Here is a 22,359-nt window from a genome sequence, read left to right as displayed (position 1 = left end):
GGAGAAAGTATTTGCAAACCATGTATCTGATCAAGGTCTTATATCTAGAATATATGAAGAACTCTCCGAACTTAATAAGAAAACCACCACCCACTTTTTATATAGTGGGGAGCAGAAGATTTCAAAGAGGATATACAGATGGCAGATAAGCATAGGGAAAGATGCTCAACATCATTAGTCATTAGGGAAATGCAAATTAAAACCACAGTGAGACGCCACTACAAACTCACTGGGCTGGCTAAAAAGGTACAATTTAAAAGACAAGAGTTGCTAAGGATAAGGAGCAGCTGGATTCTCAGACACTGGTGGAAGGAATGTAAAATAGTAGAACTACTTTGGAAAATAATTTGTAAGTTTCCTTAAAAAAATCAAACATGGGATCCAGCCAACACAAATATCCATCAAAGGGCAAGGGGTGGGTGCCTGGGTGACTCAGTTGGTGGAACATTCGACTCTTGATCTCAGGGTCATGAGTTCAGGCACCATGTTGGGCATAGAGACTACTTTATATATATATATATATTTTTTTTTAATTATATATTTTAAAAAAAAAAGGACGAGGGAAATTTGGGGACAGAGATTCAAACACACACGCAAGGAGAATGCTATGTGAGTATGGAGGCAGAGGTTGGAGTGGTGCGTCTGTACACCAAGGAATACCAAGGACTGCTGGCAACCCCACCAGAAACTAGGAGAGAGGCATAGGACAGATCTCCTTTAGAGGCTTCAGGAGGAACCAACCTTGCCCACACCTTGATTTTGGACTTGTGGCCTCCAGAACTGTGAGAGAATAAATTTGTGTGGTTTTAAGCCACCCAATTCGTGGTAATTTGTTATGGCAGCCCTAGGAAACCAGTACAAGGTTGATGGGTATGTTCATTACAATTGTGGTGATGGTTTCCCAGGTATATACACATATAAAAACATCAAATCATGCAGTTTATGTCATTTATACATTACTGGACTGTGGGATTTTTTGTTTTGTTTTAATGAACATTTAAAAAGGAAGGTCTTATTCAGAGGGACCAAAAAAAGCTTTGAAATACATAAAGAATGTTGTAAATTGTATATAAAATGGGGCTGGAAGTTCTCTAGGCAGGCAGCTAAAGAGTTAAAGTAAGCATGCAGTTCAAATACTGCCTGAAGTGTAAATCAAAGGTAACAAGTGAAAAACTGTCTGATTCCAGAGATGACAAGTTATTGTTGGTGAGTAACATCTCAGAACTGTGGATGAGATGAGAAACTTCATCAGTATTTCAGAGAGAACTGAAATTAAAATCATAGAATTACAGAATATCATTTCAAAAGAGAAAATCTTAAATTACAGTGGTTGCTAAATCACTGGCTTGAAACTCAAAAGAAAGACATCAGAGTCATGTGGGAAGGATTGTAAAAATACATATATGAAAATCTCAGTCCTCATGCCTGGTTTTCTGAATCAGAATTTCTATAATATGCCTTGAAATTCTGTGGTCCTTCAGCAAATCTGTTTGGGAGCTACCAGTCCAGTCCAAACCTTCATTTTACAGATGAGTACACTCAGGATCTAACAGCTTTTTTGTGGTGACAGGGCTCATTAATATCAGAGCTAGAACTGGAATTTTGGCCTCCTGTTTGCCTGTACAATTCCATTTTATGTTGTAGTATCTGTATTAACACTTTCAACATGAGAATTGTTTCATAAACAATCAGAGAAATGAAATACCAAAACAGTTTGAAAACCTCTTGCTTTCTTGCTAATGTAGGGGCTAATATAAACTGAGACCAAAACAAATCTTTATAAGCAGGATTGGGAGGTTTAACATGAACAATACCCTTATTTATCTCCTTTTTAGACGGCTGAGTCAAAGACCGACACCGGAAGAACTAGAACAGCGAAATATACTACAACGTGAGTCCAGCTCTGGGAATAAAGTTGTATAGAGTTTCTCAGACTTTATATTTCTGACTTTTATATACATGCTAGAGAAGAGAAGCACTTTCTACAAGGGCCAAGGAGTGGGTGTTCCAGCCCAGGAAGGACCACTCCTATCCTTTCCCCTGAAGGAACAGAGTTCCCCCGAGCTTCCTTTACAAGATATCGTTGTGGTATTGCTTAGTGTCCTGGGAACCGCCAGAAAATTCTGTTCTGATGTTCTCACAGTATCATGAGACTGCCTTGGCCATGTGGGAGGATTTCATAGCATGTGGTAGATGCTGCTCGACTTTCTCTGTCTTCGGGGAAGGTAGAGGCTGTACATTTGGAGGGGACCTTTCCTGTTCCTAGTGGACTTTGAGGGCTGGGGCCCAAAGCAAGGCCCAGATGCCTTTTCCATCTCTGAAGACTTTCATACATCTGAAGTCATGAAACAGGAACATGTATTTCATTTTCTTTCTGTGTTCATAATTATCTTCCTAAAATAGCATTGTGATCTAATACACATTTGATTCCGTTTTCCAGACTCTGGGGTGAAATTTGCCCTTAAAAGCCTCCACATTGAGAGAATTAGGCTTCATAGAGTCACTCGTGGGCACACTCAGTCTGACCAGTCCATCCCTTGTTCTCTCATCATACATACAGTTTAGTCACTAAGTGAGTTTTAAACTTGGGAACCTTTATAGACGTATCACACGAAACTTAGTGTGATCTCCATTCTTCATTCTTGGTGGTTACTCTTGAGCAGAAATCTGCAGAGTTTTTCTAAGGGGCACACAGTAAATATGTTTAGCTTTGCAGGCCAAAAGCAAAAGGAAGCTATTATGTAGGTACTTACCAAGCCATTCAATATATAATCATTTAAAAATGTAAAGACCATTCTTAGCTCATGGGCTGCTGCCATCTGGCTGGATTTGGTACCATAGTGTTGCTGACCCTTGCTTTTAAGTATTCAGCTATTACCAGTTAACAAGAAAATTGTCTTGATTAGCCATCCCCAAAGTTAGTATTTTATTCTGACTTGGAGCGTATAAGAAATATCTGCCCTGTAATTGCTGAAAACTTTGATAGGCAAATTCCTGTTTTGAAGTCATATTCTTTGTCTTGGACTATTGACTGTAGCTAAAAATGAAGCTGATCGGCAAGCAGAAAAACGAGAGATTAAACGTCGGCTCACTAGAAAGGTACGTAGCTCAAGTGTTTGGTTTCAGTCTGTCTACTAATCACATATCTTGTGTTTGAATGATCTATTTGGTTAGAAAGAAATGAATTTGGGGCACCTGGATGGCTCAGTTAAACTTCTGCCTTCAGCTCAAGTCATGATCCCAGGGTCCTGGGATCAAGCCCAGAATCAGGCTCCCTGCTCAGCGGGAAGCCTGCTTCTCCCTCTGCCCTCCCCCTCACTCATTCTTTCTCTCTCTCTCTCTCTCTCTCAAATAAATAAAATGTTTTTGGGGCACCTGGGTGGCTCAGTCGTTAAGCGTCTGCCTTCAGCTCAGGTAATGCTCCGAGGGTCCTGGGATCAAGCCCCTCATCCACTTCCCTGCTCAGTGGGAAGCCTGCTTCTCCCTCTCCCGCTCCCCGTGCTTGTGTTCCCTCTCTCGCTCTGTGTGTTTCTCTCTCTGTCAAATAAGTAAATAAAAATTTTTAAAAAAAGAAAGAAAATGTTTTTAAAAAAATAAAAAGAAATGAATTTGTGAAAATAGAATCCATGATGCAGATACTGAAAACAACACAGCATTATCAAGAGCCTGTTTTTTTTCTCATTTTTACTATTTAAAGAACGCCTGGCACAAGAAGATGCCCCGTTAATGTTTGCATAAATTCTGACCTTTCATTTGGTAAACCTAGGATTTTGATGTAGACTCTAAAACCTGTTGAAATATAGAGACGGTAATAGAGGGAGTGTGTATCATTCAGTTTTGCCTGGCACACTGGTGGTTTTCTAATCAGAAGGAACTGAACTGACCCTTAGTGATACCGGAAAAGTATGAAGAACACCAACGGGATTTTGTTCTTGGTTCCAGATCAAATGGGGTAGAATCTTTTCTGTACCAGACCTATGTTAGTTTTTAAGCTTGGGGATTAATCCCTTTTTCCTTTCCTTCCCACCATAATAGTTCATAATTGCCTCTGATCGATTCTGATTTGGCCTGAATTCTCTAGATATTTCTTAAAACTTATAAGAATCCCCAGAAAAGCCAAGGATCTAGACATTTTCTTCCTTATTTTCCACTTTTTGCCTTCCCCAGGAATAGAAGAATCATTCTTTTTTTTTTTTAAGATTCTTATTTATTTATTTGACAGAGAGAGACACAGCGAGAGAGGGAACATAAGCAGGGGGAGTGGGAGAGGGAGAAGCAGGCTTCCCACAGAGCAGGGAGCCCGATGCGGGGCTCGATCCCAGGACCCTGGGATCATGACCTGAGCCGAAGGCGGACGCTTAACGACTGAGCCACCCAGGTGCCCCAGAAGAACATTCTTGATAGAGTAGCTAGATGCCACAGCTGGACTTGATGCCTTCAGATTGACTAGGTTACCTGATTGTGCAACCTTAAATCATAATTCATTACCGAATCTCGGCATTCATAGTAAAAGGAAATGTACCCTTTACATTACCCACTAGATATTGCTTTCATATTAAATGTTCTTTCGGGGTGCATGGGTGGCTCAGTCAGTTAAGCATCTGCCTTCGGCTCTGGTCATGATCTCAGGGTTCTGGGATTGAGCCCCATGTCAGGGCTCTCTGTTCAGTGGGGAGCCTGCTTCTCCCTCTCCCCCCGTTTGTGCTCTCTCTCTTGCTATCTCTCTCTCTCAAATAAAATATTTTTTAAAAAATAAAAATAAAAAATAAACGTACTCACCTTCTAATGTATTATATATGAGTTTACAGTCCTAATCCTTGGGCTACCCAAAATGTGGTCCACAGACCAGCAGCACTGGCATCACCTGGGAGCTTGCAAGAGATGCAGAATCTCAGGCCCCACCTCAGACCTGCTTAATCAGAATCTGCATTTTAAACAGGTCCCCAGACAATCTGTATGCATATTAAAGTTTGAGAAGCACCAGTTATACTGGTTATACTGGTTTATAGCTGTGGTTCTCAGTCTTAGCTGTGCATTCAGGAGCTTTAAAAATGAAACAAAACCTCCCAATACCCAGAATCTCTGGGAATGGACCCAGGAATCGGTAGTGTCTAAAGGCCCCCAGGTAATTCTAATGTGCCGCTGAGGCTGAAGCTCTGGGTTAGAAGCAATATGAATGCATGCTTGATGCCAAATTCCTGACATTGAATTAAGAGGCTCCATTTCTTTCAGCTCAGTCAAAGGCCGACTGTGGCTGAACTACTTGCCAGGAAGATCCTGAGGTTTAATGAATACGTGGAAGTAACAGATGCTCAAGATTATGACCGGCGAGCCGACAAACCTTGGACCAAACTGACCCCTGCTGACAAGGTAGGTGGCTGTTTGTCTATCTTTCTCTCTATTTGAAGAATTGTAAGACACTAACTAAAAGGGGAAACCATAAAGTTTTCACTTTTGATACAATGTTAAATTTCTAATCAAGATAGGAAAATGCCAAGATGTATGAACCTAAGCTTTATACTAACAACTCCACAGCCACCACGACCACCGCAACCAAAAGGAAAGAAAACCCTTGCTATATCACAGAGGCCACAGATCTGGAAGGAAATGAAAACATATTTTAGCAATGGTTAGGTTTGGCTGGAGAGAGTTTGGGTGGTATATTTTAGTAATTACCCATATTTCATTTTGATAACAGGAAAAGCATTTTTACGTGCTATGGAAACTATAAAAGCTACAATATCTCTTTTAAGCTCTGTGAGTGTTTTGGTTTAAGGGGGGACATTCGGTTTATTAGAGGAATGGTGGCGGGGAAGGCGATGTGTGTATCAGGCTCAGCGTGCAGACCTGGCTTCTTTCCCCGCTCTGGCTTGCCCTCTGTGGGTTGCCGTGGCTCATGAAGTTAAGCACGATAGAGAACAGATGGCAGATGACACAGCTATACTATGGCAGACAGAAGATGCTGAGACATTTTTGTTTCTACTCCACAGGCTGCCATAAGAAAAGAATTAAATGAATTTAAAAGCTCAGAGATGGAGGTTCATGAAGAGAGCAAACGTTTTACACGGTAAGACCCAGAAGACCCAAACACCGTGAACTAAGTAGAGCTCCACCACAACACAGACATCCCAGAGTTGTTCCAATGGGAAGGACTCTAGCGACATCATTAAAAGGACACAGCATGCTGACTGCGAGACTGCATTCAGAGAAAGGGATGAGGACCAGTAGGCAGTAGGCAGTGTAGTATTTTATGTATATTATTTAATCCTTGCAATAAACCTGGAGGCTTTGTTAATATCTTTGTTGATTTTGTTGATGAAGAAACAGGCCAGGTGCACCTGGCTGGCTCAGTCGGTGGAGCACGAGACTCTTGATCTGGGGGGTTGTAAATTGAAGCCCCACACTGGGTGTAGAGCTTACTTTAAAAAAAAAAAAGAAAGAAAGAAAGAAAAAAGAAATGAAACAGGCCCAGAAGATTTCATTAAGTTGCAGAACGAGGACTGGAGAAAAGAATGACTGACTGAAAGGCCCTGGGTGCTCTTTTCCTGCACCTCACTGTCCCAGGGTGTGTATGAGGAAATTGTTGTTGAGGTAGACAAGACCTCAGCCTCTTTGATTTCAGTTATTTCTAGCACTGCTGATCTTCCAATTTAGTGTATAAATTTCATTTTAGTTAGCTATCTTCATGAAACAAACCAAGAAGTATTTTGCTGTGGAATTAAGGACCCACCCAATACCTAAAGAATCAGCTGGCTACAAATGGAATCTGTGGAAGTGTGTAGGTGACTCTCAGAACATTTATAAAAAGCCAGAGGTGCCTGGCTGGCTCAGTTGGAAGAGCATGCAACTCTTAATCTCGGGGTCGTGAGTTCAAGCCCCACGTTGGATATAGAAATTACTAAAAATAAACTTTTAGAGGCTAAATGAGGGAAGATACAATGACAATTACAGTTTGCTAATAAAAAGCAAATAAGCAAAGTTGGAAAATAAAATATTGTTAAACATTTTTCCATCACAATACAGGCAAATGGTGCTTTTATTTTTTTTTTTAAGATTTATTCATTTTAGAGAGCATGCGTGAGCAGGGGGAGGGACAGAGGGGGAGAGAGAGAATCTCAAGCAGACTCCACACCAATCACGGACCCTGACACGGGGCTCAATCCCATGACCCTGAGACCATGACCTGAGCTGAAACCAAGAGTTGGATGCTCAACCGACTGAGCCACTCAGGTGCCCTGGTTCTTTTAATTACAGAATTTTTTTGTACTGAACTCTGATAGGAGTAGAGAAGGCAAATTTTTTGAACAGCAATAACACTATTCGGGCCATTGTAATACGAACTCAAATAACAAGCCATACTTGACAGCAAGGAGGCTGTGGTCTAATCTAGAAAAAGACCTGTATACTACTCAATATAGTGCAGTCAGTAAGATAAATGCCGCAGTCATTCTGAATCTTGAATCTGCCAGGTCTCATATCCCAACTCCACTATTTCCTGGCTGTGTCAGTATTAGCCATTCTCATTGTTATTATAATAGTAATAAAGTACTACAGTGAGCAACATTAAAGGAAAGAGTCATAGAGAAGGTAATGCTTAGACCGGCTCTTAAAGCATGTGAAAGAATTTATTTGGACAAGGAAGGAAGGAAAGAACCAGCATTACCAAGCAGCATTCTAAGCAGAAGGACTGGCATTAACAAGGCTGTGGAAGGTGAGAAAGTGTGCATTGTCTCTGGGTGACAGAAAATGTAGCTGGAGCAAGGGACACATGGGAGCAGTGTGGTGAAGAGGAAACCGGCACGCTGGGTTATGGTCACACTCTGAAGAGCTTTGCCTGTTATGCCAGGACACAGGAACCACTGGAGTTGAGTATTTCAGATGGAACTCTGGTGGAACTATGGAAGGTGACATGGAAAGCTGAAGAAACTAGCTAGCAGCAAGGAAACTAGTTACGAAATAACTAAGATAGTCACAGTGAGCTCACTGGTAGCTCAAACCAGGAAGTGATCATGACAATGCAAGAGAGAGGTTTGAACAACATTTCAAGCATAGGGGGTGCCTGGGCGGCTCAGTTGGTTAAGTGTCTGATTCGGCTCAGGTTGTGATCTCGGGGTCCTGGGATTGAGCCCTGCATCAGGACTCCACACTCAGCAGTAAGTCTGTTTCTCCCTCTTCCTCTGCATCTCCCCCTGCTCGTGCGTGCTCTCTCTCAGATAAAATCTTTGAAAACAAACAAAAAAAAACACATTTCAAGCATAGACTCAAGATTGGGTTATCTCTTGATTCCAGGGATGAATTAAAGGAAGTAGTCAAGTGACTCTTAAGATTTCAAACTTGTGATTTTTGAGGTTTATGAAGTCGATGAGGAGTTGAGGTGAACACGTTAGGACATTTATTTAGCAAATATTTATTGAGTACCTACTACCTGGTAGATAGCAGTTCTAGGTCCTTGGAATATAGCCTGGAACAAGATAAAGTTCCCGTCCTCAATGAGCTTTTATTTTTTTTTTTTTAAGATTTTATTTATTTATTCGACAGAGAGAGCACTAGCAAGGGGAGCGGCAAGCAGAGGGAGAAAGAGAAGCAGGCTCCCTGCCGAGCAGGGAGCCCGATGTGGGACTCGATCCCAGAACCCTGGGACCATGACCTGAGCCAAAGGCAGTCGCTTAACCAACTGAGCCACCCAGGTGCCCAATGAGCTTTTATTCTAAAAGGGGAAGGCAGACAGTAAACAAACTGGAAAATACACTGTGTATGTTGAGCTTGACAAACCTATGACACATTGAGGTGGATGGAGAAGCATAGAAGACAGTTGGATGTTCAGGCTACGAGTCCAGGGAGAAGGCAAAGCCTCAAGTAGAAAATTATGAGAAAAGATAGTGGTTCTTAAGGGGAAAATTGTATTTAAAGGATGGACAGACGAAAATGAACCAGGAAAGGGCGCCTGGGTGGCTCAGTTGGTTGAGCGACTGCCTTTGGCTCAGGTTGTGATCCTGGAGTCCTGGGATCGAGTCCCACATCAGGCTCCCTGCTTGGCAGGGAGTCTGCTTCTCCCTCTGACCCTCTTCCCTCCCTCTCGTGCTCTCTTTCTGTCACTAAAAAAAAAAAAAAAAATCTTAAAAAAAAAAAAAAAAAAAGAAAGAAAATGAACCAGGAAAGCATTCTGAGGAAAAGCAATTAAAGAAGGAAAACAGGGCGCCTGGCTAGCTCGGTCGATAGAGCATCTGATCTCAAGGTTGTGAGTTCAAGCCCCACACTGGGTGTGGAGATTACTTTTATTTATTTATTTATTTTTTTTAAAGATTTTATTTATTTATTTGAGAGAGAGAATGAGAGAGAGAGAGAGAGTTCATGAGAGGGGGGAAAGGTCAGAGGGAGAAGCAGACTCCCTGCTGAGCAGGGAGCCCGATGCGGGACTCGATCCCGGGACTCCAGGATCATGACCTGAGCCGAAGGCAGTCGCTTAACCAACTGAGCCACCCAGGCGCCCTGGAGATTACTTTTAAGAAAAGAAGAAGAAAGGTCAGGTAGAATTAGAGTAGCAGAGAGGCAATTTTGAAAAATGAGAGTGTAATAGTAGCAAAATAATCTACAGTATTTGATAACTCAGCCCTTTTTGCTCATCTTGTTTTAGCTACCATCGTCCATGATGCTGAAGTCTGAGAGAGGAACTAAACAACTCCCCAACACAGGACTGCTTGGCTGCTTCAGTTTCCAGAGTGACGTGAAAGGAATTTCTACACTTCTCAGCACAGCCAGGATTGAGTCCTCTGGGATGTAGTTCTGGGGCGAACAGCACTTCTATGAATGTAGCATTTCACTGGAATGGGTGGTCATGTGCTGCTTTGGACAAAACTGAACACTTTTTCAGTGCTCTTGAACCTTGTAATATTGCAGCATACTTGAGGGGTCTTCCTCACCAGCCACCCTCGCCCCAAGATGACTGCCTGCGCTGGGGCACAGTTTGCACCATTAGCCTTACCTGCTCGGTCCTGGTTGTGAGATCCCCTTGTGTAGGTACCAAATTCCAGCTGTCAAATCCAGCTGGTAGTGGGAAGAACCTTCTGGAGGCCCCCAGCCTTCTGGCAAAGGGGCCCCCACCTCCAGGGCACGCCTCCACACCACACTGGCACGTCAGTTGAAAGCATCACACTATGCCTCTCATAAGACAGCAGTATAGTCCTCTTCAGGCAGTCCAGCCTCAGAGAAGCTCAGGATCTGACGTGTTCCAACTTTTTGGCACAAGTCATCCTAATTTTTATTTTTAAAATTAAAAAAAAAAAAAGTCTTGAAGAAGTGCTGGAAACTTACATTTTTCCTATCTATTAAACAATCTGAGCTGCAACTAGATTCCAAGTTCGGAAAATGAGAAAGCATGTATGTTTTCTATATACAAAACCAAAACCAAAAAAGGCCTTTATTGTTAATGCCAACTTGTCAGAAAACTCACTCATGGCTTAAATTTTATAAGCTATTGTACTTTCGTCATACCAAATGATATTCTAAATTATTCTGACCAATAGATGTAGCCTCCTCCAATAAAAAAGAGTTTTGAAAGACTGTGGGAGCAGCCGTCCTCCTTGGGCCCCCACGCTTCCAGCCAGAATCACTGCAAGGTCTCGGAACCCGGGGTGCTGGACCGGAAGGGGTCTCTGGAGGAGGAAGTAGGAGGGACACAATCATGACCCGCTCCTCCTCCCTTCTCCTCAGTGCTGTTGGCCCTCTCTGCCAAGCAGTCGCCAATGTCGTTGGTGCCCGGGCCTTGGCTCAGCCCCCACCCCTTTTTGTATTTGTAATATACATTAACATGATTTCCTAAAACAGAAAATTCATTTGCTTTGAGTTTTTATTTTGAAAACCATACAGCCTCACCGTTTCCTTCTAATACCTGTCCGTACTAAATGGAAGAAAAAAATAGTTCCTATTTAACTGATGAATGTGGCTTTTTTTCCCCTTAATGTTCAGAAAATTGTGGCTCTTTCACAGATTTCTTCTGCAGTCCCTGTTCTGCTACAGCTGTTCATAGATGTTCCTCGTTTTCTTTTATGTCCCTATAATAATTGCTGAAAACTCAGAATATCTGGTCAAAACAGAGGTGAGGTGACCTTTTTAAAAGGTAGTATTTTCTCTTTGTATGGGGAATAGGGAAGTATTCAGATTTTTCAGTTACTGTCAAATGCTTTGTGGGTATGGAGCTGTCGTGGGGCCACAGCTCCTTGAAGCTCATCACATTTGGTGTGACTGCAGGAAAAGTGACAATTCTACACAGTTGTTAGAGGTCTGTATTTAAGGTAGCCACACACATGACTTCTTTCTGTTAGTTTGGAGACTGTTTGGCTTATACCAGAATTCTCTGTGACTTGAAGTGACATATTCAACCCCTCTTCCGCTGCCTGGCTTGCCCTTAATGTGCCAAGTTTGAAACACGATTTGATTTCCTGAGCTACTTGTCTGCTTTCTTTGTGCCACCAAGGACTCTAGTTCATCTTTCATCTCATCATGTTCTTTTGAAACAAGATGCTTTGGGGGTCTTTTCAGGTGTTTTTTATATATACATATATATATATATAATGGATTTTTTGTTCCCTTTTTGTGTAACAATTCACAATCATAATGTAAAGAAGAAATAAAAATTGGATGTATTGTACTTCAAGATGCTTCCCTGATGTACAGAATCTCCTTGTAAAGTAAATAATTGCATTGTATATCAGTCTTCCTATCAATATTAATTATAAAGTATTTTAGAATTAAAAAAAAGCTAAACTATACTATTCTGGTATGAAGTGCTTATTTTTTTTAATGTTCTACCTTATTCCAAAAGATTTAAGCTAGCTTATAAATGATACCTAAAATACTGCCAGACTCCCTAAATGAGAAGTAGATGAGGGGGAAAAAATACTAAGAATATTAAGTGTAGCCAGAGGTAAGGTCAGTCAAGTTTCTGTCTGTCTGTGTACACATATGGAAAAAGAATGGGCTGCAGAGAGAGGAAACCCAACTGTGACCACCCCACCCCACCCCCATGGTATATACCAGCTATGGCACCAGGTCCTTTTTTTTTTTTTTTTTTAAAGATTTTATTTATTTGACAGAGACACAGCGAGAGCAGGAACACAAGCCGCGGGAGTGGGAGAGGGAGAGCAGGCTTCCCGCCGAGGAGGGAGCCCGATGCGGGGCTCGATCCCAGGACCCTGGGACCATGACCTGAGCCGAAGGCAGACGCTTAGCGACTGAGCCACCCAGGCGCCCTGGCACCAGGCCCTTTATCCTATTTATCTCACCCCTAGTCGGGGAGGTAAGGGGAATGCACTCCTGTTACCAGTGAAGAACCTGGGAGGTAAAGTCCCTTCCTAAAGGTTAAGGTAAGTTATGTAATCACTCCTTGCATATATTCAAGGACAAGCAGTTGCATCCCAGTCAGTTATCCCTACAAGGATTTACTGTGTATGAACCACATATAAGTAGACTTCAGGCTGACGGCATGGTAGGACAGTTCCTTCCTCATGTACTCCTCGGGCAAGCAGCCCAGTTTCAATCCAGGTGGCCTCACCAAATGACTCACTTTCCTCTTGTCACTTCAGAGAATGGCTTTGATTAGTACACCACCTTTACCAAGAATGAAAAGAAACCATGAGTCAGAACTGCTCATTTCGGGCACCTGGGCAGCTCAGTCGGTCAAGCATCTGCCTTCGGCCCAGGTCAGGATCCCAGGGAACTGGGATTGAGTCCCACATGGGGCTCCCAGCTCGTTGTGGAGTCTGCTTCTCCCTTGCCCCTCCCCCCAACTCATGCTCCCTCTCTTGTGCACGCATGCAAGTTTAAATTTTGGGGCGCCTGGGTGGCTCAGTCAGTTAAGCATCTGCCTTCAGCTCAGGTCATGATCCCAGGGTCCTGGGATGGAGCCCCACATCGGGCTCCCTGCTCCGTGGGGAGCTTGCTTTCCCTCTCCCTCTGCCTGCCACTTCCCCTGCTTGTGCTCTCTCTCAAAAAAAATTAATGAATAAATTTTTTTTTAAGATTTTTTATTTATTTGACAGGGAGAAGGGGAACACAGGCAGGGGGAGTGAGAGTGGGAGGAGCAGGCTTCCCACTGAGCAGGGAGCCCAATAACGGGGCTCGATCCCAGGACCCCAGGATCATGACCTGAGCCAAAGGCAGACGCCCAACGACTGAGCCACCCAGGCATCCCAATAAATAAATCTTTAAAAAAATAAAATTTTTTAAAAATCTTAAAGAACTGGGCGCCTGGGTGGCTCAGTTGGTTAAGTGACTGCCTTCGGCTCAGGTCATGATCCTGGAGTCCCGGGATCGAGTCCCACATCGGGCTCCCTGCTCAGCGGGGAGTCTGCTTCTCCCTCTGACCCTCTTCCCTCTCGTGCTCTCTATCTCTCATTCTCTCTCTCTCAAATAAATAAATAAAATCTTAAAAAAAAATAAAATTAAAAAAAATAAAAATCTTAAAGAACTGCTCATGTCACTGGGTTCCACCTGCTCCCAGATTTTCCTTCTCCTAGCCCTCCAAAGACCAAATCCCATTGGGGCCAAAGCTCCAAAGAGGTCTCAAATTGCCATTGCTCTTTTGAGGTTAAGCACTGTCTACAGAAGGTGCACATTGCTCATTGTTTGCTGAAACGATGAATGAATTTAGCCTCCTTATGGATCTAAATTGGAGTACCCAGGACAAGGAGGGCTATAGTTGGAGACTGAGAAAAGGTAAGTACAGTGGGTATTGAATGGGAGGGGATGGAATAGGAAGTACACCTATAAAGTTGAGAATGTACAATTAGAAAAGCCAAGCCCTGAAACCAAAACCCAGCCTAAACCACCACCTCAAGGCTCTCTTCAATTTCAGCTCTAGGAGACATGAAGCATAAAGCAGAAACCACCAGCAACCTGGGCCACTTGCTCCATCTGTCTCTTGTGTGAATAGCGTTCATTTCTTCCCCCAACAAAGCGTAGAGGTCATCTGACAGAGACAAACGTCCTCAATTTTCCTCCATCTGGTACTGAAGAGACACACACACCATTTATTCATTCATTTAATGTTTATCTCCTTCCTAACCACCACCCCCAGAAAAAAACAATCTTCCATTGACCTTTTTCTCTTAAACCTATTGCCCTATCTTCAGCTTTTCCTACACTCCCTTGACATAATCTATTCTAATGTTAACTTAAATTCCTGTACAGTCCAAGCAGTTGAGCTAAATGAGGGACAGGTGGAGGAAAAAAAGTGATGTGGATGTAAACTGAATAGTCTTCTTGACAATGGCTTATGACCTCTGGTCTCTCCACACTGTTTTCCATTTCTAAAGCCAGAGTCACTCACTTCATCAAAATCAAAACTAAATCCAAAATAAAATGGCTTTGCCTGAGGTCACCAGTGACTTCTCAGTTAACTGCCACATCCAAAGCCTGTTTTCAGCTCTTGATACATCTGACTATCCTGCAACATTTGATGCTTTGGGCCATGTCCTAGTCCTCAAAACTTCCTTGGCTTCTCAGACCCCACTGTCTCCCAGTTCTCTTGATCATGCTTTCTCTGCCCTGCTGGCTTCTTCCCTGACCACCATTTAAATGCGTTTTCATGTCCTCCTGTCACTCTCCCTGCTCTCCCAAGATGACATCAGCAATCTACCACTCTTATTCTGACAACTTCTAAATCTTTATCTGCAACTTAGATTTCTTGCTAGAATCCAACCCTATATCCAGTTGCCCTGTGGACATCTAGACACCCAGATGTTCCCAAGGTAACTTCTCTGCACCTCCAAGGTGGACCTTACCATCTACCTTCACAGCCTACTTTCTCAATCATCAGAGTTAGAGAACCACCATATGTTCATTCTCATAAGCCTAAAACTTTGGTATTATCTGCAAGTTCCTCTCTTTGCAGGTCCAGGGGGACAATAAATTCTGTGCATTCTCTACCTCAGAAATGTCTCTCAATTCCTAGATCTTCTCTTGCCTTGTTTACCATCAAAGTTCAAAGCCAACATAATTTAAATGGGACTTCACAACCTCTGATCTCTCCAGTCTATCCTCCAAAATTGCCACTAGAGTTACCTTTCTAAAACGCAAAGCTGGTCACAGTAATCCTCTACTTCAAAACTTATTGGTCCCTAGTTAACTGCAAGATAAAATTTAAGATATTTTATAATTTAGCGTTTGCCTACTTTCTCGTCTCATGAAAAGCGCAGTTCCTTCTTCCTTCAATGTTGCTCATCAAGCTGACTTCTTCCCCTTCCCAGAAGACCATGGTCCTGCTAGCTCCTCAACCTGCAATGCTGTCATCATCCATACTCCACTCCTTTACTCCACCCCTCCAAGTCTGAAGTCAAATTTTAACTCCCAGGAAAATGCCTTCAGCCTTGAGCAGATTGTTCAGTTGCTCTGTCCTCTGTGTTCTCAGAATATAGCACTCATTGAGTGATAATTTGCTGGCATGTCTATTTCTCCCAGTGTGGGATCTCACAGACAGCAAAGTGTTTCATGTCAAGAGTCAGCATCTGGCTGGCTCAGTCAGTAGAGCCTGTGACTTTGGATCTTGGGGTTTTAAGTTCGAGGCCCACTTGGGTGTAGAGATTACTTAAAAATAAAGTCTTCAAAAATTAAGAGTTTCATGTCAGAGTTCCCAGTGTCTAGCACAATGCCTAGCAAATAAATCATATCCACTAAGTAAATGTTGAATGAGTGATTGAAAGGGAGTTGAATACTGGTAATATGGCGAGAGAAGTAGCAGAATTATTTGTCTTCTTTCCTCTAAACTACTGGTTCTCAAAACATTTTGGTTTTGTGACTCCTTTACAATTTTAAAAATTATTCAGAACCCCAAATAACTTTTATGTCTATGCATGACATCTATTGATACTTACTGTACTAAAATTAAAACTGGGACAAATTATAAATATATTTATAATTTATATAATTATAATATCATAATGAAATAATACATTTCAAAATAATAACCCCAATACATGTTAACATTAATAATGTATTTTTATGAAAAATAACTATTTTGGGCGCCTGGGTGGCTCAGTTGGTTAAGCAACTGCCTTCAGCTCAGGTCATGATCCTGGAGTCCCGGGATCGAGTCCCGCATCAGGCTCCCTGCTCAGCAGGGAGTCTGCTTCTCCCTCTGATCCTCTTCCCTCCCATGCTCTCTATCTCTCATTCTCTCCCTCTCAAATAAATAAATAAAATCTTTGAAAAATAACTATTTTTGGGGGGTGCCTGGGTGGCTCAGTCGGTTAAGCATCTGCCTTTGGCTCAGGTCATCCTAGGGCCCTGGGATCAAGCCCCACATTGGGTTCCCTGCTCAATGGGGAGCCTGCTTCTCCCTCTCCCTGCTCTCCCCCTGCTTGTGCTCTCTTTCTCTCTCTCTCAAAAAATAAACTCTTTTTTAAAAAAATAACTATTTTCCAAAATAATTGGGGAGAAGTGGCATTGTTCTACATTTTTTTGCAAATCTCTTTAACGTCTGATTTAATAGATGACAGTTCAATTCTCACACTGCTCCTGTATTCAATCTGTTGCTATATGTTGTTTTAAGTAAATGAAGAAAATCCAATCCCACACAGATACAGTTGGTAAAGATAACAGCCATTCTTTCAAGTTAGAGTATTTCATGAAAAAATGTGGCTATTTCAGCTCATAACTCCAGACAGTTGTGTAAGTGCTTTTCCTGGAGACAAATGCTGTACTTTTGCATGCTTAAAAAGTACTTTATGTGCACTTCTCACTTTGTCACAAAAAATATTAAGAAGATGGATACTCAAAAGTTGAGAATTAGTGAAATTAATGACTTTTATTTCTTCATCAAGGGCATTCTTAGGGGAAGCTGACTCTATTTTTAATTTGCTATAGATATTTTGTGGTAAAAAACACCTAACATAAAATGTGCCTTGCGGGGGCAGGGTGGGGGTGGGGGTGGAGGCGGCACCTAACTGGCTCAGTTGAAGAGTTGGAAGAGCATGGGACTCTTGATCTCAGGACCCTGAGTTCAAGGCCCACATTGGGTGTAGAGATTAGTAAAAAAATAAACTTTTAAAAAAACATAAAATGTGCCCTTTTTAGCCATGTTTAAGTATACAGTTCAGTAGTCACTATATGCACACAGCAGTATAACAGATGACTAGTACTTTTTCATCTCACTAAACTAAACTCTGTACCTACTGAATAACAATATTCCCAGGGCATCTGGGTGTTCAGTCGGTTAGGCATCTGCCTTCGGCTTGGGTCATGATCTCAGGGTCCTGGGATGAAGCCCCGACTCGGGCTCCCTACTCAGTGTGGAGCCTGCTTCTCTCTCTCTCTCCCTCTCCCTGTGTGTGTGCTCTCTCTCTTTCTCTAGTTCTCTCTCTCAAATACATACATACATAAAATATTAAAAAAAAAAAAAGAATAGCAATATTCCCCCTTTCCATATACCCCCCAGTCCCTGGCAATCACCTTTCTATTTTCTAAGAGTTTGAGAAACTGACTTTTTTTAACTGTAAATTTGTGATGATTAAGAAAAATGATACTGATACAGTTTGGTGACAGAGCTTCAAAACATACTAAGGCACCAGCAGGTTTTTAATTTCTTTTTAATTTAAATTCAATTAATTAACATATATAATTGGTTTCAGAGGTAGAGTTCAGTGATTCATCAGTTGCATATAATACCCACTGCTCTTTAAGGCACCAGCAGTTTTATCCACCATTTCACTTTACAGCATCAGTGCAGAGTCAACACAGTGAAAAAGGCAAAGAAAGTCTAAGTATTAGTATGAAATAGTCTTGACCTCTTGGATCTCCAAGATTCTCAGAGACCCCCAAGGTTTGACAACTTTGCTTTGAGAACCATTGCTCTGGGCATGTTCCACATCTTAAAATCTAGGTAAAAATACCATTGTCTTAGAATTGCTGTGCTATTAAGTAACCTACATAAAGAATCCAACACAGGGGCGCCTGGGTGACTCAGTCAGTTAAGCATCTGCCTTCTGCTCAGGTCATGATCCCAGGGTCCTGGGATCGAGTCCCACATCGGACTCCTTGCTCAGCGGGAAGCCTGCTTCTCCCTCTCCTCCCAGCTCCTGTGCTCTCTATCTCTGTTTCTATCTCTGTCTCTCAAATAAATAAATAGAAATCTTAAAAAAAAAAAAGAATCCAGCATAAAATCTTTTTTTATTTTTTTAAAGATTTTATTTATTCATTTGAGAGAGAGAGAATGAGAGAGAGAGAAAGCACATGGGGGGGGGGTCAGAGGGAGAAGCAGACTCCCCGCCAAGCAGGGAGCCCGATGAGGGACTCGATCCAGGGACTCCAGGATCATGACCTGAGCCGAAGGCAGTCGCCTAACCAACTGAGCCACCCAGGCGCCCAAAATCTTTTTTTTTTTTTAAGATTTTATTTATTCATTTGACAGAGATAGATACAGCGAGAGAGGGAACACAAGCAAGGGGAGTGGGAGAGGGAGAAGCAGCCTTTCCGCAGAGCAGGGAGCCCGATGCGGGGCTCAATCCCAGGACTCTGGGATCATGACCTGAGCCGAAGACAGACGCTTAACGACTGAGCCACCCATGTGCCCCCAGCACAAAACCTTATAGGAGGAACACTATAAATGTTTCCACTCATTACAGCCCAGCTGTGATGGCTCCATGTTAATTTACCTAATTCACTTTACACCATATTCAAAATTCTATCACATTTGCAACATTTCACATGTAATATGTATCTCCAGGATTCTTTACTTGCCTACTTCTTTATATTAGGTGAGTGTGTGTTGAAAATAATGTAAAATTTACCTTTTTAACCATTTTCGGGTGTACAGTTCGGCAGTATTAAATTCATCCATTGTTGTGTATAGGAAGCTTTAAATTTTAGCCAATTCCTTATGTATTCATTTGGGCCCCTGGGTGGCTCAGTCGGTTAAGCGGCTGCCAGCTAGGGTCATGATCCGAGGATGCCAGGATCGAGCCCTGCATAGAGCTCCCTGCTTGTCGAGGAGTAGGCCTCTGACCCTCCCCCTTCTCGAGCCCTTTCTCTCTCTCAAATAAATAATTTTTTTAAAAGATTTTATTTACTTGAGAGAGAGTGAGAGCGAGCGAGAGAGAAGCCAACTCCCTGCTGAGCAAGGAGCCAGATGCTGGATCAATCCCAGGACTCTGGGATCGTGACCTGAGCTCAAGGCAGCTACTTAACCGACTGAGCCACCCAGGTGCCCCAATAAAAAGGTCTCTTAAAAAAAATTAGCCAATTCGTGTAGAAGCATTTCTGTCCTCTTTACCTACTCATTTATCAAATGTTTATTTCACATGTGACAGCGGATTCAATCACTTGTGATTCTGCATTTTTCTAGATGGCTTTTTCAAGTTTGCCTATAATTACTCCAAAATGTGTGCGTGGGGGGGGGGGGGGGGTTGGCGAGTTTATCTGAGTGTACATCCTCCAGACTGGGTTAGCTGATTGCTGAGAAGTATATTGTCTACTCACCACCGGACTGCATACTTCTAAACTCCGTTTCTGTAATTTACGTTACCCAGCAAGTTTCCCGCGCGAAGGCTCTAGGGTCGCAAGAAGCCTGTGAGCCAGGAAGGGGTGGGGCTTAAGTTGCAATGGTTCCCAGAACCCTTAGCGAATTTCCGATTCCCTAACTGCGCAGGGCGATGCGCAGGCGCAATAAATACACCTTGACTTCCGCGCGCTTCAGAAGATATAAATAAGGATGCTCTGGGGCTTCCTCGGTCTTTTCGAGAACGATTGCTGCGCTGCGTGGAAGTCGGCTGGTGAGTATTTTTACCCGTTCGATTCGTTAGTTCTAGGTTTAGTACCCCGGGCCTGCCAACCAGATTTTCTTGTGGGCTTCATCCTATCTAAGATTCCCTTCAGTGGTGTCTGTGCTGACTACACTTCCTTCATGCAGGGGAGCTGGGCCGGATGTGGGCCATGGAGGCCTCGTGAGCTACGGGTCTTGCCTATAATCTAAGGCGTTCGCGCCGAAACCTGCAGAGCTGCTACCTCACGCGCCGGACGCTAAATGCGCGGCCCACCCCCTCCTGTTGCCCATCGCCCAGCTTATTACCTTGTCTTCTAGGAGGCGGTGGAATTGCGTGCAGGTCATTTAATGTCTGACACCTATATGAGCTTGAGAATCGATTTCGAAACGGACGGTTCTTGATTCTGCCACTTGCTTTATGATGTAGGGTGAGCTCACGACTCCTGATGATCGTTTATGGATAGGAGCCGTAGTTGCTGTGTCTACGGCTTTGCATTTGCCATTGCTTTGGCATTAGTGCTAATCGCCTGTTGGGGTTTGTAGATATGTTCGGGGTACCTGGCTGAAAGTTAATTTAGATAACTGACAGGAGACTGCTGATCGGTATTGAACTCGAATTTCGTTGGCACTTGGGATAGGATCCACCCCAAAGTGGATATCCTGGGGAAGTCGCCATCAACTGGTTGAAATTTATTTGTAGCTCAGGAGCTTGCAAATTAAGTAAATTACAGTGACCAACGTGGATACTCCCGGGAGGTCACTCTCCCCGGGCTCTGTCCAGGTGGCGTACGGGAGCATAGGGCTCTGCCCCGTGACGTACAGTCCCTTTCCACGACGTTGGAGATGAAGCCGGGCCTTGAGTCTGCGCCTGCATATTCCTACAGCTTCTCAGAGTCCTCCGGACGATGACTGAGGAGATAAACCATGCAGGAAACAGCTCCCTCTATCTGGATCTAGGTTGATTGGAAAGAAAAACCTTTTCTCCCTTCCAAGTATTACTGGATTAAGCTCTTGCCTACCTTATTTTGCAGTGATCACGCAGGATTCCAAGTAAATTTGATTCGAGGTAAGTAAACCAAAGAATTTGGGGTAAGAATTGTTTTTGGCTTTTATTTCCTGTTGACATTTAAATCATTCCAGCCCAGTTCCTTTTCATGAATGTGTTCCTGCCATTAATACATCCAGATAGAAACTTTGCTGCATTTTTGTTGGCATGTTGACAGTTTCGTAAATGTATTCTTATGTCTGGGAAGATAGCTATTTATTCAATAAAAGTTAATATTTTCACATCTTTCTCATGTGATAGGGTAGAAACTTGCTGCTAATGGAAAAATTGGGTGAATTAACCAAAGTCAAGATTAGCAAAGCTTGCGTGCAAGTCTTATAAACAAAACAAATGTGCATACTCCCTCAAAGTCTGTGTATGGTAGCCAAGCATTTGGTGTCCAATACAAGCCCTTTCATGATACTGGAGATGAAGGTGGGTGTATGTACCTGAATAGTCCTAGGACAATGAGTAATTAAGTAGAGAAACCATGAAACAGTAGTAAACGACTGGGTTTTAAACAGGCTTTCCTCAAATTCACTTGTGTAGAATGGAATGGGAGGAAATGGAATCTCTTAAAAATGTTTTGAGGGTGATGCTGTTTAATCATAGGCATTCCAACGTGGATACTCCCGGGAGGTCACTCTCCCCGGGCTCTGTCCAGGTGGCATACGGGAGCATAGGGCTCTGCCCCGTGACGTACAGTCCCTTTCCACGACGTTGGAGATGAAGCCGGGCCTTGAGTCTGCGCCTGCATATTCCTACAGCTTCTCAGAGTCCTCTGGACGATGACTGAGGAGACAAACCATGCAGGAAACATCTAATGAAAACTAAAATTAAAATTTTTAGTGAGATCTTAAGTAGGAGTCTGATCCTCTTTTTCATTTGTTTTCATTCAGGAGAGAAGAGGAGCCTCACCAATCATTGGCAGTTAACACACTTTTGGGGTCCTTTATTTGGCAGGGAGGGTTGGTAAAATGAATGATAAATGCTGTTTTTATAAGATAAGCCTGGAGGTTTGGAAACTTGGGCACATTTGACCTCTTTAAAACTGAATACTAAATTTGGGGAACAAGTTGAATGTTCCATAGGACAGGTGCCCATTGAAATTTAGGGAATGCGGACAGCACTGAATATAGGCATGTCTTAACAATCTGGTCCTTTGACCCACAAAGCCCAAAGATTCCAGAATGCCTATGAGGAGAAAATTTAAGGAAGCTAAGATGCTACTTGGCCTTTTCTACTGTCTCAAGTAAACTGGGTTTTCTAACTACATAACTGAATGGAAAACAAAAGCCTATCAGATCCTAAGTGTCTTATTAAAGATCCAGGTCTGTTTATAATGTATTTGTGAATTATAATAAAGATGGCTGCATATTTGTGTGGCTCCTTTTTTTGTGGAAATGTGACTGACACTCGTATTCTGTGAATGGAAGTGCTTGTTAGGAAAACTACCTTTGCAGTTTATGTTTGCTTAGTTCTGCATTAAAGACTGAGCTTGTGTGTCTTGTGTCCCTTGACACTTGTTTACTCCTTTTTTTTTTTTAAGATTTTATTTATT

At 42.7% G+C, this 22,359-nt stretch overlaps 1 protein-coding gene, 1 long non-coding RNA gene and 2 other non-coding genes across 27 annotated transcripts in view; all 4 read left to right on the top strand.

The window, feature by feature from the left end:
- The window catches only part of LOC112811776 (mediator of RNA polymerase II transcription subunit 18), a 148,475-nt gene extending 136,707 nt beyond the window's left edge, over window positions 1-11,768 (top strand). For all 24 annotated transcript variants that reach the window (XM_073903096.1, XM_073903098.1, XM_073903097.1 and 21 more), the window contains 5 exons: window positions 1,836-1,891; window positions 3,038-3,099; window positions 5,233-5,370; window positions 5,991-6,067; window positions 9,635-11,768. In XM_073903096.1, the coding sequence (XP_073759197.1) occupies window positions 1,836-1,891; window positions 3,038-3,099; window positions 5,233-5,370; window positions 5,991-6,067; window positions 9,635-9,650 (349 nt within the window). In that variant the 3' untranslated portion in view covers window positions 9,651-11,768. The remainder of the gene's footprint in view (window positions 1-1,835; window positions 1,892-3,037; window positions 3,100-5,232; window positions 5,371-5,990; window positions 6,068-9,634) is intronic.
- A 7,865-nt stretch (window positions 11,769-19,633) lies between these two features.
- LOC141374433 (uncharacterized) lies at window positions 19,634-22,177 on the top strand. The gene is made up of 3 exons (XR_012381321.1): window positions 19,634-19,763; window positions 20,785-20,819; window positions 21,698-22,177. It is a non-coding gene; the product is annotated as an uncharacterized lncRNA (long non-coding RNA).
- LOC112812429 (small nucleolar RNA SNORA73 family) lies at window positions 20,488-20,692 on the top strand. The gene has a single exon (XR_003205284.1). It is a non-coding gene; the product is annotated as a small nucleolar RNA SNORA73 family (small nucleolar RNA).
- LOC112812428 (small nucleolar RNA SNORA73 family) lies at window positions 21,416-21,620 on the top strand. Its single transcript, XR_003205283.1, has one exon. It is a non-coding gene; the product is annotated as a small nucleolar RNA SNORA73 family (small nucleolar RNA).
- Window positions 22,178-22,359: the final 182 nt, after the last annotated feature.

This window comes from Callorhinus ursinus, unplaced genomic scaffold (genome assembly GCF_003265705.2).
Source record: "Callorhinus ursinus isolate GAN/ISIS: 27379988/994484 unplaced genomic scaffold, GSC_fseal_2.0 scaffold18, whole genome shotgun sequence".
NCBI classification, from domain to species: Eukaryota; Metazoa; Chordata; class Mammalia; order Carnivora; family Otariidae; genus Callorhinus; species Callorhinus ursinus.
This window is presented reverse-complemented; position numbering and strand designations above follow the sequence as displayed.